This window comes from Sturnus vulgaris, chromosome 2, assembly GCF_052056855.1.
Source record: "Sturnus vulgaris isolate bStuVul1 chromosome 2, bStuVul1.hap1, whole genome shotgun sequence".
NCBI lineage: Eukaryota > Metazoa > Chordata > Aves > Passeriformes > Sturnidae > Sturnus > Sturnus vulgaris.
In genome coordinates this window covers 17200798-17217478 of record NC_142244.1, presented here as the reverse complement: position 1 = coordinate 17217478, position 16681 = coordinate 17200798, and the positions used below count along the sequence as shown (strand labels likewise).

At 45.5% G+C, this 16681-nt stretch overlaps 1 protein-coding gene across 1 annotated transcript; it reads right to left on the bottom strand.

The window, feature by feature from the left end:
• Positions 1 to 341: 341 nt before the first annotated feature.
• Positions 342 to 10226, bottom strand: STYXL2 (serine/threonine/tyrosine interacting like 2). Its single transcript, XM_014882784.2, has 5 exons — positions 10108 to 10226; positions 7464 to 7558; positions 6377 to 6608; positions 5400 to 5617; positions 342 to 3485 (listed from the first exon to the last, which is right to left on the bottom strand). The coding sequence occupies exons 1-5, from the start codon at positions 10224 to 10226 to the stop codon at positions 658 to 660; spliced, it is 3492 nt and encodes a 1163-aa protein (XP_014738270.2). The 3' UTR covers positions 342 to 657.
• Between the last annotated feature and the right edge of the window lie 6455 nt (positions 10227 to 16681).

The window sequence follows — 16681 nt, the reverse complement described above, 5'->3', positions numbered from 1 at the left end:
CATACTGGAGCGGAGATGACTCCATCTAATAGAAAACAATGAATACATTCATTACTGCACTGAACTTCTGAACAGGAGGCATCTTCTTTTTTCTACTATTCCACTTCGCTTCTGCTATTTAATAAAGTAAAACAGAACATGTATTCCTCTGAACTTATTTCTCTAGACATTTGTAAGGCTAGTGCAGAAAATGGAGCCTACCTGGTAATATCTTCTCAGTCATATAAAGTAAAACTGATTAAGAGAAAAACATTCTTTAAGTTCCCAGAAAAAGCTGTTGGCTTCTTCCATTTATGATCAAAAAGATCCTAGAAAAAACATGTCCAGTCTTTAATGACGCTAGGAAATTGAAATAACCAAAATGGGATGTGATTGGTCTTTTGACTTGAGGTGTCACCGTTACCTGCTTTTGCTGCTGAAACATCGTCTGGCTCCTAATGGCTTCTAACATTGTGTTCCTACCTACATTGATCATTTAATACCAGCATCTTCTTTCTGACAAACCACAAACACTTGCAGAACTTGACCTCTTCCCTTCATCGCTTTTGATTAAGAAGAGAAGTATCTGCAGGAAATGCCCTACAAGCCACAAAGGATTATCAAAAATATAACGATGAGTGAGTGATTCAGGTACTCTGTGGCTCTGCTTGATCTTGGTCACTCTTCCCTTCTCCGCTGGAGCTTTGCTGTAGTTTCTTCTAGTCGGCTCCTCCAAGCAGCAATAATGGCATCATCATCCATCTCTTCTTCCTCTTCTTTACGTGTGCTTCGCCTGTACTGAGAGACCTGTCTAGATGCAAACCTCTCTTCGCTTTGTTCCACTTTTGCCTCTTTCTTTCCATCCTCTTCAGACTTTGAAAAGCTCTGGGTGAACTTTCTCTTTGCTCCACATTCTGACACGTCTGACCTGGCCTCCTCTTCACATGCCTCCACATGATGAGCTCTAACTCGGCTCTGTGTAGATGGTTCAGGGGATTCAGAGTCAAAGCGTGCTTCAGGTGACCGGCTGAAAACATGCTCTGGGCTGTTTCCTCTGGAACTTGTCTCACTGATCCTGGACCTTGTGAACTTGTACATCTTTTTGTCCTCCTTTGCAGAAGCAGAGGAAAATCTTGATGTGGTTCTCAGTGAATCTCCTGCTGACTCGTAGGAAGAACAGCTATCTAGCTCTTTTCTTTGGGATCTGCAGAATCTGTAACTGGATGTCTCAGAATCCATCTGTCTAACTTTGGATGATCTGCTATATTTCTCTCTAGCTTTCTCAGTCTGATCGTAATATGATAGTGGTTCTCTTTCTGCTTTCAGGCCATTGAGCCACTTGGTAATATCAGTATCCATCTCCGACTTCGGTGCACCTGAGGTTGCAGGTTGACTGGACAGATCAAAGACTGCATCAGTTCTGTCAAAATCTGCTTGCAAAGGATGCCTGTGATTGTTTGTTGCACTCTCTCTGTCATCTTCTGTTTCATTTTCCTCTGCTTTGGCCACCTTTTTCTTAAACAAAGTGCTGCGTTTATTGTCTCTGATCACCTTTTCAACCTGATAGTCTGACATTTTTTCTCTCATTTCCATTTGCATCTCCTTCTCCTTCCTCCTGAGTTTCTTTAGGTCAACATCATCAGCAAAGAGGCTGTACAGTGGCTTGCTTGTCTGGGTTATCTTCATGTTTGAACTAGTCCTTTCTGTCCTTGTGCTCACAGAGGTGTTGCAGGATAGCACAGACTGAGACTCAGCCCTGCGCAGGTCCTGCTGGTGGAGCTGAGAGGCAGCGAGAGATGAGCCACTCTGAGCACTGAGAAGAGAAACCTTGTCATCATCTGTGTGCCTGCCAAGGTCTCCTGACAGGGAGGCCATGGCGGACGAGGGACGGGACAGCATCAGGATCTCATTCTGCTTTTGAGCAATGGTTTCACTGACCACGTTGGCGATCCAGTTCTGAATGCTTGCCATGGATATTGTGTCACCTGGGCCAACTGGGAGATTGGGAAGGGGTATATTTGGCATCTGCGTTGCTCCTGTACAACTCCTGGGCTGTGACAAAGATGAATGATTTGTCTGCATGCTCAGGGCAGAAGCTGCATCGTCAGCACCGCTTGCAGAAGATGCTGAAGGCCAGAAAGCTGACAGAGGAATACTCCCACTCATTGCACTCTCTGTCTCCCAGCTGCACATGGACTGACTTTCCTCTAAAATTTTCTTTGAACGTTCAAGGAGCTCTACACGCCTCTGCTTCTTTTTAGCTGAAGCAGAATCCTCAGTTTTGGCAAATTCCACAAATTCCTCCTTGCTGCTTTCACTGCCCACCTTCTTCTGCCGCTTCATTTTCCAAGCCTGGTAAGCAGTCAGATCAATATCTGACAAACTCTTCCCTTCTGTTTCCTCCTGACCTGCCTGGCTGCCATCTTCTGCTGGAGATGGTGCAGATGATGGGTCTAAATCCTTCTTGTGAAATCCAAACTGGATCCTCTTGACCTTCCACCTTTCTAGAGGAGTCAACTTGTCCTTGTTCTTTTGGCAGAAATTGTAGAAGGAGCTACAGGAGGAGTCTGAAAACACACTCTCCTCATCCACATCCCTCTCCTTTCTTCCCGTTTCTGGGGATTGTCTCTCCCCACAGGTTTTATTCCTAGAATGATACCTCTGAGCAGCTTCTTTCTCAATCTCCAGAAGCCTCTGATTCCACATGTCCCAAGTGCTCTCAGAAGACACAGAGCCTGTGCGACTCCTCCTCATCCTGCTAAAGCTACTGGCTTCCAGCTGCTTTTTTAGGGTTCGGATCTCAAAACTGCTCACACTCTCAACATCACTGAATTCGCCTGATGGGTAAGGTCTTCCTCCCATGCTGCATTCACCATCCTCCTCCCTGGCTGCACCTGCCATCTGGTATTTCTCATTTCTGCGCTGCCAATCATGGATCCTCTGTTCCACATCCTCATCCGATTGTTCCTCTTCCCGATCCAGATGCTTTGGAGATGTTCTTCTTTCATGGTGAACTCCTGCTTCCTTTGCAGATAGGCCTTGTTTCCTTCTCCATTCCTCATACAATTGTTCCTCTTCCTCCTCACTGATCAGGGTGGAGTGTTTGGAAACCCAGCTAGTTTTTTCCACTGAGGAAGAACTCATAAAACTACCCAGAACACTCCTGGTGTCTTCTTCTTCTACTGTGATGGAGTGGGCTTTGGCTCCCTTGATGCTCCCTGAGTCCCCATCTCCAGACAGCTGTGAGGAAGTCCCTGCATAGGCAAGAGGACTCTGGCTTGGAGTCACATCCTCATCTCCAGAAGGCTCCAGCTCTCGCTCCTCCAGCAGCTGCTCATTGAGCTCCCTCAGCTGCTTCAGGAAGCCGTCGTTGGGGTAGATGGCACGTTTCTTCCTCAGGGTCATCAGAGCCTCCAGAACAGTCATGTGGTGGTAGATCATCAGGTAGGCAGCCACCAGCACAGCTGAGCGGCTGATCCCCATCTCACTGCTGACAAGGATTCTGCCTACAGACAGGGAATATGAGAAGAATCAGCTATTTCCAATAACAGGCAGGATGTTCTGCTATGTAGCACAAAAGCATTCTCTGAATAGTGTTAAAAACTACTACAGATTATATGTTTCACTGACTGAAACCAATACTAAATATTTGCTAGCTTTACCTTAATAAAAATCTGGATACATAGGAATAAAAAGCACATTAGTTTCAAAAACTGTGGGCAGGCACATTTCCAAACAATCTAAATAGTATTTGTATTTTCGCCTACACACGTCACTTAATCAAATAGCCAAAAGCTTGTAATAGGTATTAGAAAGGCAAGTGAGACATTCTTGACTTGCTGGCTGACATAGGGTCAGACATTTAAGCTTTCTATGCTTTTTTCTCAATATGTAAAAAGTCAGATATTAGCATTAGCCTCCAGGAAGGTATTGGGAGGATAAGCAAGTAACTTATTTTTTCAGTAAGGGACATATTAGGACTTAAATAACAATTTTATATTAATTTAATTGCATTTTTGCCAGAGTATAGGTCAGTTTTGTAAGGTACCCTCAACAATTACATTGGAGACTGGCTGAAGGCTGAAGTCCTATTATATCTTACAAGAGCAGAACCAAGCAGCTATCAGAAAAGAGCTGATTTTGACTGACAAACTGATCCAGCTGCTTCAAACTACTGGGACCCACTGTCCTGCACCAGTAACTGTATGAGCAAGAATCAAAACTGAGGATCTGCTTTATATTATAGCACTTACTACCTCTTGCAGAAAACCAAGCTTTGGCAAGGACAAATTGTCTGGGGTTTAAGTAACTTGTATGGCAAATTACAGCTAAAAAAACCCTTGTAAATACGAAGAGAGTATAAATGAAGCTTTGCTAGCTTGCAAACAACTGAAATTACTGTTTCTAAATGTGTGTTAAACTCCAGTTTAATCAATCTGTTTGCACTGAAACTTAATGAAGCCAATTTAAGCAGCACCTTTCTGACTGCTGATAAGTTACCACAAGAGGTTTACTTAATGAACCACTTCCTACAATCCTGAAATCTCTTCTCTACCTTTCTTAGCATCAAAAGTCTTGGTTACCTTTCAAGTGTTTTACAAGCCAGCAAAGCCAATCTAACAGCTCTTCAAGAGGGGGAGATCTCCCTCCTTTCACTTCTTCCAAGGCTCCTCTGCCTTGGTGCATCCTCCTCGTGTTGTTGAGATATTAAAACTGGCTCAACATTCCTTGTATACAAACTAAACTTTACACTTTTCTTACTGTCACTACTGCTAGGAGGTAATCTATTACCTCTCTATAGAAATTAGATTAATTGACAGTTTGTGTGAAAAATATCAGTGTTATCACAGATCCTGGTGCTTCTTTCAATACTGAACTGCAAAAAGATATTTCTAACTGACCACTGAATTTGCAACAAAATGACCAGTGTGCACTGGAGGTCCACAGAATAACAGTTGCCATGGAATTGAAGTCCAGCAAATCTGACAGCAGCCTGGATGTAGACATCCAGAGGTTCAACTCAGCCACTTGGATTGTTCTAGTAAATCAGCCTGTGTTTTTGCATCACAGCGAAACTGAAATGTGCAGGGTACAGGAATATACCTACCTCTCTATATATACAGTATTATAGAGTATCAATATTTTTTAGAAATGCATAGTCAGGTTCTTTCAAAGCAGCTGCAGGAGCTGACTTGCAGCCACTTTGAACCTGAAGCCATGGGCTGCTGGGCTGCCTCCCCTTACCAGTTTGCTCCCTCTTGTTTTGAATGAGACCAGGCAGAAACGAGCAGTTCACTGTAGCTGCATGCAGAGGCCAAAGCTCCTGCCTTCTACCCTATTACAAATGTGTCATATCAGAGTAAGGTTTGTCCCTGTTAATTCCCAAGCAACCTGGAACCACTTCAGTCTTCTCCTCTTACCTCTGTAAGTCAGCAGGGCTTCGTCAAGGAACTCTGCAGCTGGGCGGAAGTGTTTGGAGATATCCACATCTGGAAAATCATCCACTTCAATGCCCAGGTACTGAATATTGAGACCATTGTAGAAACTTGGTCCTGTGTAGACACCTGTGCCGTGAGCTGCATTCAGGACATGGGTGATCCCCAATCTCTTCAAACGGCTTTTGTTCACTGCAATGCTTCTGCAGAAAAGGAAAAAAAACATGTTAGAGATCAGTGCTCCTATTTTAGGTGGGAAAAAAGCTGCATGCTACAAGGTCTACATAACTCCCAGTTCGTGTTACTCATTCAGCATGAGGCACCACTCAGACCTTAATAACCTTTGACAGTTCTACAGGTATTTCTTTCCAATTCTCACTGGGAAAAGAAAACAAGAAGCCTGCATTCATATGTAGCCATATGCTCTGCTTCCACTCCAGCTTGATTTCAAACTCATACTGCCATTCTAGGTTCAGGCCATATACTTATTTATCAATTTTTATCATTCCATAATTGATGCTTTACTCTATATCCCCTTCGAATTCTGTCTGGTCACTTACACAGGTATCTCAGACAGCTGAACCATGGTACAGGAGACCTAATCATGTTTATTTGACATTTGCTTTGGCATTACCTTTTAAACTCCCTTTTACATAGCAAAGACTTTAGTTCCAATTTTAGGGTCAAAGTCCAATCAGAACAGTGGAATTTAGGCTTATTTGTCTTTTCCTCTCTTAAACTGTTGAAGCATCTAAACAGCATAGGAAAGCTGCTGATTCTATTCCAGAAGTATTTACTTTCCAGTGCATAGAGATTTCTGTGAGCACAGTCTGAAAAACACTTTAGGGCTCTCAAGGGAAGAAAGGTATTAGATGCATGTAATACATGTTATGCCTTCGATGGTTCCATTTGACCCTATACTGGGAATCTCGTGCAACTTGATGACAGAAGCCGACACTCACTTTTCTGCTATGAAGACATTAGGCCAGACTTCATCCACAGCGTCCCTGGGGGTCTCCAGCCTGTCCTTCACAAGTGCCCTCTGCAAGTCCATCACACACGGCGTGTTAAACAAGCTGGTGTCATCAATCTTTTCCTTAACTCGGTTGTACAGGTCTTCCACCATCAGCTGCTGCGCAGACTCCAACATCCTGGGACACACTGAGTCTACCCTGATGTCCTTTGTCTTCAGCTCTGCAATAAACTGACATTGTAACTAAAAGCACATAAAAACAATGCCAACGTATGAGCTATCATTAATTGTGCCTGGGATAAGCCTTGTGGCTTTTTTTCCCCAGAAACATCACCCTGTTCTGTCTGCAATGTGGGCAGGTACATGCTCACCTAGGAGCTGCCTCTGGGTAATTAGCAATGAGAAGGGCACATTGCACTGTCCTCTCAGTCCCACACTGGCCAAAGGCCTGGGAGTTAAGGGCACCCTTATTCCAGGCCCAGAAGAATGCAGCTGCTGCCTATGCCTTCCTGAAGAGGGGAAATGGAGAGGGAGCTGCTGAGCTCTTCTCCCTGGTATCCAGTGATCAGACATGGGAATGGTTCAAAGCTGAGCTGGGGAGATTCAGCCTGGACATTGAAAGCAATGTCTTTTTCTCTGAGAGGGTGGTCAAACACTGCAACAGGCTTCCTAGGGAACTGGTTAATGACCCATCCCTGATAATGTTTAAGAGGTGGTGGACAGTGCCTTAATAATACGATTTAACTTTTGGTCAGCCTGATAGTTGGACTTAGATGATCACATATGTCCTTTAAACTTAAATACTCCATTTTGTTCTGTTCTATTCCATTCTACTCCAATTTAGTTTGTTGCAGCAAGCAACCAGCACTCAAACTTGTACCCCTGCAGTACACAATTCTGCCACAGATTCATCACACAGCTTCGAAGGAAGTCACCAAACCTTTCTGTAAGTTGTTATTTCTTTCTCTACTTCAGGTGGAGTTTTCTCAAGGGCTTTTTTATCATTTAGGATCTGTAGACAAGAAAGCCAAAACAAGTGCAACTTCAGGTCTTTGTAACTTCCATAGGTCTCTTACCTTCACTGATGATTTGTTTGGCAGCCACAGCAGATGACAGATGGATTGGCTCCATGAAGATGCTCTCTGTATCAGTGTCTGATATCACTGAATACCTGCCAACCAACCACACTGCCTGTTAGGAAAATGCCCTCCACTGGGATCCCATCCCCAGGACTTTAGCCCTCTTCACCCATTCCAGAGGGGAACAGCAGAGAACTGGAGCAGGGAGGATTCTTGGATTGTAGAAGGGAAGTCCCAGCTCTTCTCCCTCATTCCATTCCCACCCTGATCTCCATCATGGCACTACAGGCTTCAAAGATGCCTTGGCATCTAGTGTTTGCAGGATGTAGGCAGGTCCTATGGGGAGAAGCTGCAGTGGACTGGGAGTCCAATCAAATTTCCTGGTGGAGGAGTTTATTGGAAGAGAAGATCAGTGTCTGGCTTGAGACTGGCTTGAGGGGGAGAGATCACAAGAAATAGTCTCACAAGTAACTCTCACTTAGACAGACAGACAGATAGACAGACATAAACATGGTCCTGACTAGAATTTATTGAGTAATCCAAAACAGATTGTGCTAGAAAACTGTTGGGTTTTCTTTCTGCCAGTTAATTGCCTGCAAGCATTCTTTGAGTTACTACAGGCTGCAGTTCAAGCATTGAGCTTGAAGCCCATGAATTTCTCCCCTCAGTACCTTGTACCGTGAGCACTTCAGAACATGAACCTGTGGTCAGTCTCTCCACTTGCTCAGTGCTGTGTAACTGCAGGTCAGAAACCACTACAACACCCACAAATATCTTTGAAGTGAGTTATTTGACATAGTGTAGTAAGTTTTTGTTAAGCAAAAAAGGCCACAACCTTAAAAACAAGTGTATTTTCCTCTGGGTCCACCTATACAGTCCAAGAAAATTCAGTCTCTCAGTTAGATCATCTTAAGAAAATGTTTTACAGAGCTTTTCCCCTGATCTACACCTTCTACTCTTCTTTCCAAATAGATGGACAAATCACTAGGAGGAGTTTGCTGCCATCACAGACGCTCTCTGGCAACGCAAGTCTTGCAGACTTGCAATAGTTTGTTTTTGTTTAATTAAAGCAGGAGAGGGAGGGTGATTAATATGCAGTCAGAGTGCAGCAGTGTCTGGAGAGCTGAACTGCTTTCAGGCTCCAGAATCAAAACAGAGGGCACAGCCATGGGAAACCACTTAACAGGCTCACCCAGGTCATTTAGTTGAGTTCCAGCACTTGTCAACTGTGACTGAAAGTAATCCTTTTCTAGTTCTTCAAAGGAGTTTAGGAGATGAGCAAGGGGAGTCTCAGTCTCATTTACAGGAGTTGACACAAATTTGCAGTCATGCCCTGCCTTCGATTCCTTTTGCTTTAAAGGTTGCCTCCAAGCTCAATATAAAGGTAACAGTTGGTAATAATCTGCCACCACAGCCTCAACACATTTTACCTGTAGCTACCCTGAACATCTGTGAAATGCAGAACTGCCCAAGCCTGGGTCTTTCAAGAACCCCCTTCTGGCTAGGAAGGATCTTACCATTTTCATCACTATGTTTTGCCATTGACCGCAAGAAAAAAGGGAGGAAAAAAGGAACAGGGAAGGGAAGGGAAGGGAAGGGAAGGGAAGGGAAGGGAAGGGAAGGGAAGGGAAGGGAAGGGAAGGGAAGGGAAGGGAAGGGAAGGGAAGGGAAGGGAAGGGAAGGGAAGGGAAGGGAAGGGAAGGGAAGGGAAGGGAAGGGAAGGGAAGGGAAGGGAAGGGAAGGGAAGGGAAGGGAAGGGAAGAATATTTCTGTTCATCTTGAGTGACTGATAAGCAGTAGGAGAGAGCTCAATACATAATTTTACAATACATAATTTTACTTTATGTGATCTTCCTAAACAATTTTGAAATACATGTGCTTAAATGAAATAAGTACTCAATTTTTCTGCAGTGTCCCACAGTTATCAGAAAACATTTCATAACCTCCTACTTGTTGAGGGACACTGGGGAAGGTTCTTTTCAAACTCTATCCCTACTCCTTGCTTTCAGCTAAAACATCTCAAAGGGTACAGAAAGCCCTGCAGAGCATTTTGCTTTAGGAAAAGAGAACAAAGGGGTGTATTTTTCCTTGTATTAGGAGAAAATACATCTAATCATGCTTGTTTTGCTTGAGGTAACTCAATTTCTGCTTGTGCTGTGACAGCCTCCTGTTCAGTGCCTGAAGCCTGTAGCTAAAGTTGGTTCTGATTCAAGCCCAAATCTCAAGACTCTTGGTCTTTCTGGGGCTGGCAAAGCCTAAAATATCAACATTCAATAAATCCACAAGTCCTTACTATGGACATAAAGATGAAGCTGAATTTGCAACGAGTTGAAATTGGATTGGAAGTTTCAGCATAGGGACTTCAGAGGATGAGAGAGGAAAGAGGGACACCACCAGTAATCCTTCCTGCAGTTTATCCCTGCTGTGTACTCTCCCAGCAGGGTGGATTAATTAGTGCAGGAATCCTGTCCCTGCAGCCTCTGTCTGAGCTGGCACACTGACCCCAGCTCAGGGAGGGCAGGGAATCCCCGGGCTCAGCTTGGCCCAAGTGCCAGTGTGGAGCAGAGGAAGGCAGGGAAAGCAGGAAGGGCAGCAGCTCCCACGTGCTGCCGGGAGGCTGTGGCAGTGCCTGGGGACTCACCGGGTGGGCGAGGGGCTGCGCAGGTAATGGGCCTGTACGGCCTTCACATCATGGCCCTCCTCCTCCTCCTCCTCCTCGGGCACCGCTGGCTCGCTGTCCGAATCTCTGCCGCTGGCCATGGCGGCTGCTGGGATCCGCTGCAAGGAGCAGGGCAGGAGGGAGAGCCATTACACAGGGCTGCACAGGAGGCCATTGCCTGCCTCTGGGGCAGAAGTGGCAGGGGGGTACAGCAGAAGGGCCTCCCACACTTTGCTCCTGTGAGGAGCCCTTTCCACAGGGGCTGCACTGGCTCCTCTAGCGGGGTGCCTGCCATTCCCCAGGGCCTCATGCAGCTCCCTGGCTGCTGCCCAGCGAGCACCAGTGCTCTTCTGCCTGTGAGTAAGGGTGCTGGAAGGCCAGGAAGGAAGGGCAGAAACTCTATACTCCCCTGACTGGTCGCACGTGGTGGCTGTAAGGAGCCATACACAGCCAAAGCTGGGCTGGAAGGAGGGTCAGGGGCAAGAAACATGAGACCTCATGTCCCCAAAATGAAACGCTCCTAAAGCTTAAGGCCAAAGGAGCTTGAAAGCTTGGGACTTTGTCCTTGTAATCCTTTGTGTGGAGGCTGCTGTTCTCACCCTGGGTGCGGGAGAGTGAGGGCACCATGTCTCAGTTAGGAACATGGGAACAGCAGCCCACATTTGCCCTGGCCCAGGCACAGGGACTCTGGCCTCAGTGGCACAGGAGCTGGCGGCAGCTCCCCAGGGCCCGGTGGCCGGGCTCAGGCCGGAGGATCACGGCCATGTGGTCATCAGGGAGAAGGGTGAGCAAGGAAAGGGAACTTACCCCTGTGCCTGATGGCTCCACTGGGGGTCCCTGCTGGAGGCACGGCTAAGGAGTCCACTGAAGACAGCAAGGAATAGTACTGGGGGGGAAAGCAATCAGCTGCCTCCCTCTCACTCTCTCTCCAGCTTCTTCATCGAGGGGCAGGACAACTGTTGGCACCAAACCTTTATCAGCTTTCTAAATATAGCTGTCCTGACACCGGCTGCTGGATTGCACGGGGAAGGAATTCAGTGCCTCACAGACAGCAGCTGGTCAAGCACTTAACTCCTTCCCTGCTGTGGGCTGGATCCTCGTTTCTCAGTTGCAGAAAAGAGTCCAGAGCCAGTGAGGCTGGACCTCTGCCCGCAGAGAGCCTCTAGGCAAGGGGGATCCCACCAGGCACAAATTGAAATGCAGGTATGACCTCTGATATCCTTGGGAAATGCAGTGCAGGATGAACCACTCCAACCTAGTGGAAAGTAAGCTACCTGTCATTACCTGGACTTCTCTATTGACTTTGGCATGGTCCTACACAACATTCTTACCTCTAATTTGGAGAGAGGTGGATTTGATTGATGGGACTATTTGATGGGTAAAGAAGTGGCTGGATGGTATCCAATTACAGTCAATGGCTCAGCATCCAAATAGGGATTGCCAACAAGTGGTGTCCCTCAGGATCCTGTACTGGGACCAGTACTGCTCAGTATCTTTAATAATGACACAGAGAGTGAGACTGAGTCACACTCTGGAATTCTGCAGAGGACACCAGGCTGAGTAGTGCCCTGGATTCAGTAGGGTCAGGGATGTCATACAGAGGAAGAGTGGGCCCATGTGAACCTCATGAAATTCAGCAGGGCCAAGTGCAAGATCTTACATCTGGGCTGGGGCAGTCCTCAATATCACTACAGGCTGGGGATGAATGGATCCAGAGCAGCCTGGAGTTGAAGGACTTGGGAGTACTGGTGGATGAACAATTGGATGTAAGTCAGCTGCACCTGCAGCCCATAAAGCCAACCATATGCTGGGCTGCATGGAAGTGTGACCAGCAGGTCAGGGGAGGGGACTGTCCCACTCTACTCTGCTCCCAGAAACCCCACCTGGAGTACAGCATTCAGTTCTGGAGCCCCTAGCACAAAACATGGACCTCTTGGAGAGGGTCCACAGGAGGGTCAAAAGTTGATCAGAAGGCTGGAACACTTCTATGGAGAAAGGCTGAGAGAGTCAGGTCTGTCCATCCAGGAGAAGGTTCTAGAGAGACCTTGTTGCAGCCTTTCTGTACCTAAAGGGGACTTTATAAGAAAGAAGGAGAGAGACATTTTACCAGGGCCTGTAGTGATGGAACAAAGGACAATGAATTTAAACTAAGAAGGTAGATTTAGATTAAATAAAAGGAATAAATTCTTTAAGAGGATGGGGAGGCCCTGGCACAGGTTGCCCAGAGAAGTTGTGGATGGCCCATCACTCAAGTGTCCAAGGCCAGGTTGGGTAGGGTTTTGAGAAACCTGGTCTGGTGAAAAATGTTCCTGTTTGTGGCAGGGAGGTTCAACTGGGTGATCTTTAAAGGTCCCTTCAGACCCAAATGATTCTGTGGTTCTATGATTGTAAGATCAGCTGATTTTTGTCCTTGGAAGAGCTAGGACTGAGTCACACTGTGTCTTCTCCAATGTCTTTTTAAAAAGGAAGTTTCTAGTTCCCATCTTTTGACCCCCCAGGAAAGCTCATGGGCCAGGCTGGCCCAGGACAGAACCAGAATGCTGTTTATCTGTACTGGGGGCTCCAGTTGTGAGTCATGCAAAAAGATCTCTGTTGATTCCCTTTGCAAACAAACAAGCAAACTAGAAAGAAAGAGGAAAAGGAAACTCACCTACCTCACACCACAGATACCTTTGCTGTATCCTGCTGGGCAGGTCCTGCACACTCTCATCCTTCTTGCTGGAGTGCTGCATCCCCACAGGGTGATAGGAGCTGTGTCTGTAGGGATGCCAGATCATGGCAAGGACGAGCTGTGACACAGCCACTCAAGTATTGGTGTGGTCACAGCCCAGACTTGTGTTAATGCAGGTACAGGGGTGATCCAGCAGGGAAAAGAGAAGGTGGTGTGTTGAATCTTGGGTGTCACAGCAAGGGGAGGAAGGGATGGCAAATTACAGGCTTGAAAAGATCCTGACTGTTCCGTGCACAAAAAGAGGATGAATGGTGTTGATCCTGCAGATGCTTCCTCTGGGCAATACAATTTCTAGCTGCTTCTGCAATGCAGTGACCATGTGTTCTTGTTAATTACTGCTAATTGTGGCAAGAAGTGATCTAAAAACATTTGCTTACAGACTGCCTTATATTGGAGAACAGAGCTTTCAAATGACCTAAATGTTATGGAAGCACATATACCATTGGCATCCAGTAAAAACATGCTTTTAAGTCACTGAGCTGCTTCTGAAAATCCCATTTGTGAATCTTTAGGATACAAGTGCAGCAAAGGATGGTGAAGGCTCTGCCATGTCCACTTCCACCAGAGATGGTGAGAGGACCCTGTAGGTTACAGACTTGTGGAAAACACTCAGAGCAGGCAGCCTAGCAGCTCCTCCTCACTGCTGGCCACAGGTTGCTGGATTTTGGGATCAAGGTGACCATACAGAGCAGAGGCAAGGATGACAGAAATCTTTGCTAATGACTGTTTGCATGTGCAACCATAGCAAAAAGATCTCTAAAGTGGCTGGGCATCTGTCATTGGTGATTAATGTATTCATTCATAAATGAACCTGAACTGAACACGAGCAGGTCCTGTCCTCTTAGGAGGGAAAGGTGGGATCTTGGTGTTCCTTCCTCTCTTTACTGGCAGGAATTACAAAAATTTATAGTGTTAGCACGCTGCTACCTATGCATATTCCTCATTGGCTTTCACAGGCAGGCCTTATCAGAGTGTGTATTTTTGGCAACACAATGAAGTCACCCTGGTTTCGTATTAAAGCTTTTCATTCAATGGCAGTTTTATTTAAATAACATAATAATATGCTCTAAAAATCCTATATATCAGCAAAAAGATTCCCCAGAGCTGCAGCCATCAGCAAAAATAACACTTCAAGGGTTTGCATTGCCCACAGGTGAGGAACGAAGAAGCTGATATGCAAAGCTTTGGCAGTGTTGCTGGTACCCATGGCAGCTCTTTTAGCTGTGATGCCAATGCTTGTGAGCTTTGCCAGCTCATGCAACACAGGGAAAGAAAATCAACCCAGAAACAAATATAAAATCTCTTAAAATTGCCTACGTTAAAGCAGTCTGCTTCTGAGACCCCCAATGAGAGAGAGCTGTCAGGGAAAAGTTAATAGGATAAAAGTGCCTAAATACCTTTTCCTATCTAGGCTTTAATAACTAACAAAGGCTATAAATATAGAGCATCTAAAACAAGCATCTTAATGTCAGATTTATGTATCAGGTGCTGAAGCATATGCTGTTCACAATACCTAGGAAACCAGTTTTTGCCAAGTCTCCAAAACAGCAGAATATAATCCATCTCAGTACCAATTTATTTATTTGTGATGCATCAGAGTGGCTGATAGAGGCAGGGTAAAAATCTCCCCACCAGTCAGTCACTTCCACACCAACATGAGATGAGGCAGCCTCTGTGACTACTCACTCTACCATATTTCCCTGTCTGCCTGGCTGCACGAAAGGTGAGACCCATCATGTTGTGAAACCACAGATTCTTGGAATGGAACACAAGTATTAATGCTTAAGAGGTCCCATTTAGATTTCTCTCTTATCCCAACTGATTTGGATTACTGATTTTTATGAGACTGAAAGAATTTCCCATCTTTAAGATTGCTGTCTGTCCATCAAATTCAATTGAAATCAGTCAAGTGGGTTTTGAGGTAGAAGAGAGGGAAGAGAGGCTGTACCAATGATCCTGTGAAGAGGGTAACAGCAAGCTGACCAAGCTGGTTATAGTCCCTGCACTTCACTAACTTCCTTTAGTTATGTGAAGCTGTTATGTGAAGAACTGAGAATTAACACTGGAAGTGTGGGCAGATGGTGTACAGTGATAGCATTTCTGTCACTACCTCTGTTCATCAGACTTAAAATATTAAATGGGAGAAAAATCAAAAGTGGAAGCTGGAGTAAAGACTCTGCATGTCTCTTTCTGGAGGATGTAGGATCAAACCACAAAGATCTTTAAGGGAGGTAAACATTTAAGAAACTCATCCTTCTGAGGAAACTCATCCTTGTGGCCTCCAAAGACAAGAAATGAGACTACTGACCTTGCTCCAGCTTTGTTTACATCTTAAGTAATTTACAGTTAACATTCTGAGGTTAGTTAACAAGCTGTTTTTGGAAAATGTCTCCGCTTCTCTTTGCAGGGTCCTTGCCATTTCCTGCAGCTTCTCAGAAATACAACAGGATATATTTTTCCACTGGCTGTCCTAATTTGGAAGATTCCTGAAGAATAAAGTTTCTGTACTTTTATGTGCTTTATTTTGCTTTGTGCTAACAGTCTGAAGAGAATTGAGGTTATGAATTAAGCACAGAAGTATAGACAGATGGTCCTTTCTATCAGAGGGATTGGATTTCCAGTCACTCCTAAGTTTCATGATCTCGGAGGTCCATTGAACAATTGCCATATAGACCAAAAGGTGAATCTTCAGTGTGGCTTTTGGCAGATTTACCACACAAGCCTGAGGTCAGCACCAGAGCAAGATACAGCTCTGCTCTACTGCACTAAACACAGGTATCCAATGTAGACAACTACTTTTGAGGAAGCTTCCTTCCAAATCCACAACAAAGTTCATCAATAATATACTGCATTATATGACTAATTTAATCTCAAAATGATGTCTAAGAACATGATGTCCCCATTTAAGATGCCTGAAATGATCACTCACACCCTAAAAGTGACTGTCCCTCAAAGGGCTAGAAATAGAGCATAAATGACAATCCCACATGGAAACAACCCTTGCTGCCTAGTGGCAGTGAGGTGTTTAGAAGACACACTGCCCTCAGTTAAACATAATGTCAGATGTTTGCCTCAGCTGCCATCAGTCCCCCTTTTATTCTTCAGTCAATTATAGCAGCAGTTATTTGTGACTTCCAAGTGCCCATCCAGAGCATGTGAGCAGTGCTGGCTGTGCAGTGCCCGTGCCTTGACAGACCCATCACCAGAGTGCTGCAAGCCATGGGCCAGGTGACCCAACCAGCCTTTTGCAGCAGACAGGGAGAAGTACCTGTGGTACCTGTGGCTGCTGTGCAAGCCACACACTGGGCAGTGGAACAGTGGGCATAACAGAGTAAGAACTGGCTGAGATGCATCTCACTTCTATTTAGATAACCCATGAGTCATCCAACTCCCATAAACTACACATTGGTATGAGTATATAAAGTAAATGGGGTTAGACCCCTCAGGTCATCAAAGTCTGCGTGTGGGCTGCTGCCTGCGTGGTGAAACACTTTAATACCTTTTAAACTTACTAAATATTTGAGAAAAATGAGGTTTATCCTCTCCTAGTTGCCTGTCATCACGTGCATGACTTCAGCTGCACTGCACAGTCCCACTGCACCCTTCCCTTGCTTCATGCACCTGCATGTTGGGAGAAACAAGGAAAGGCTGTTTAATTGTGGGAGAAAGTTCACAACAGTGGAAGGAGTTCACAAGTTACACAGAGCAGCAAGTGATGTCTAAGCCTACTGGTGATGTGGCTTGTCATTCTGGCTGGGAGGGGAGGGGCAGGCTAGGACAGAAGCACTTTAAAAGAGACTGAGGAAGTGAATCTGTGATGCCACT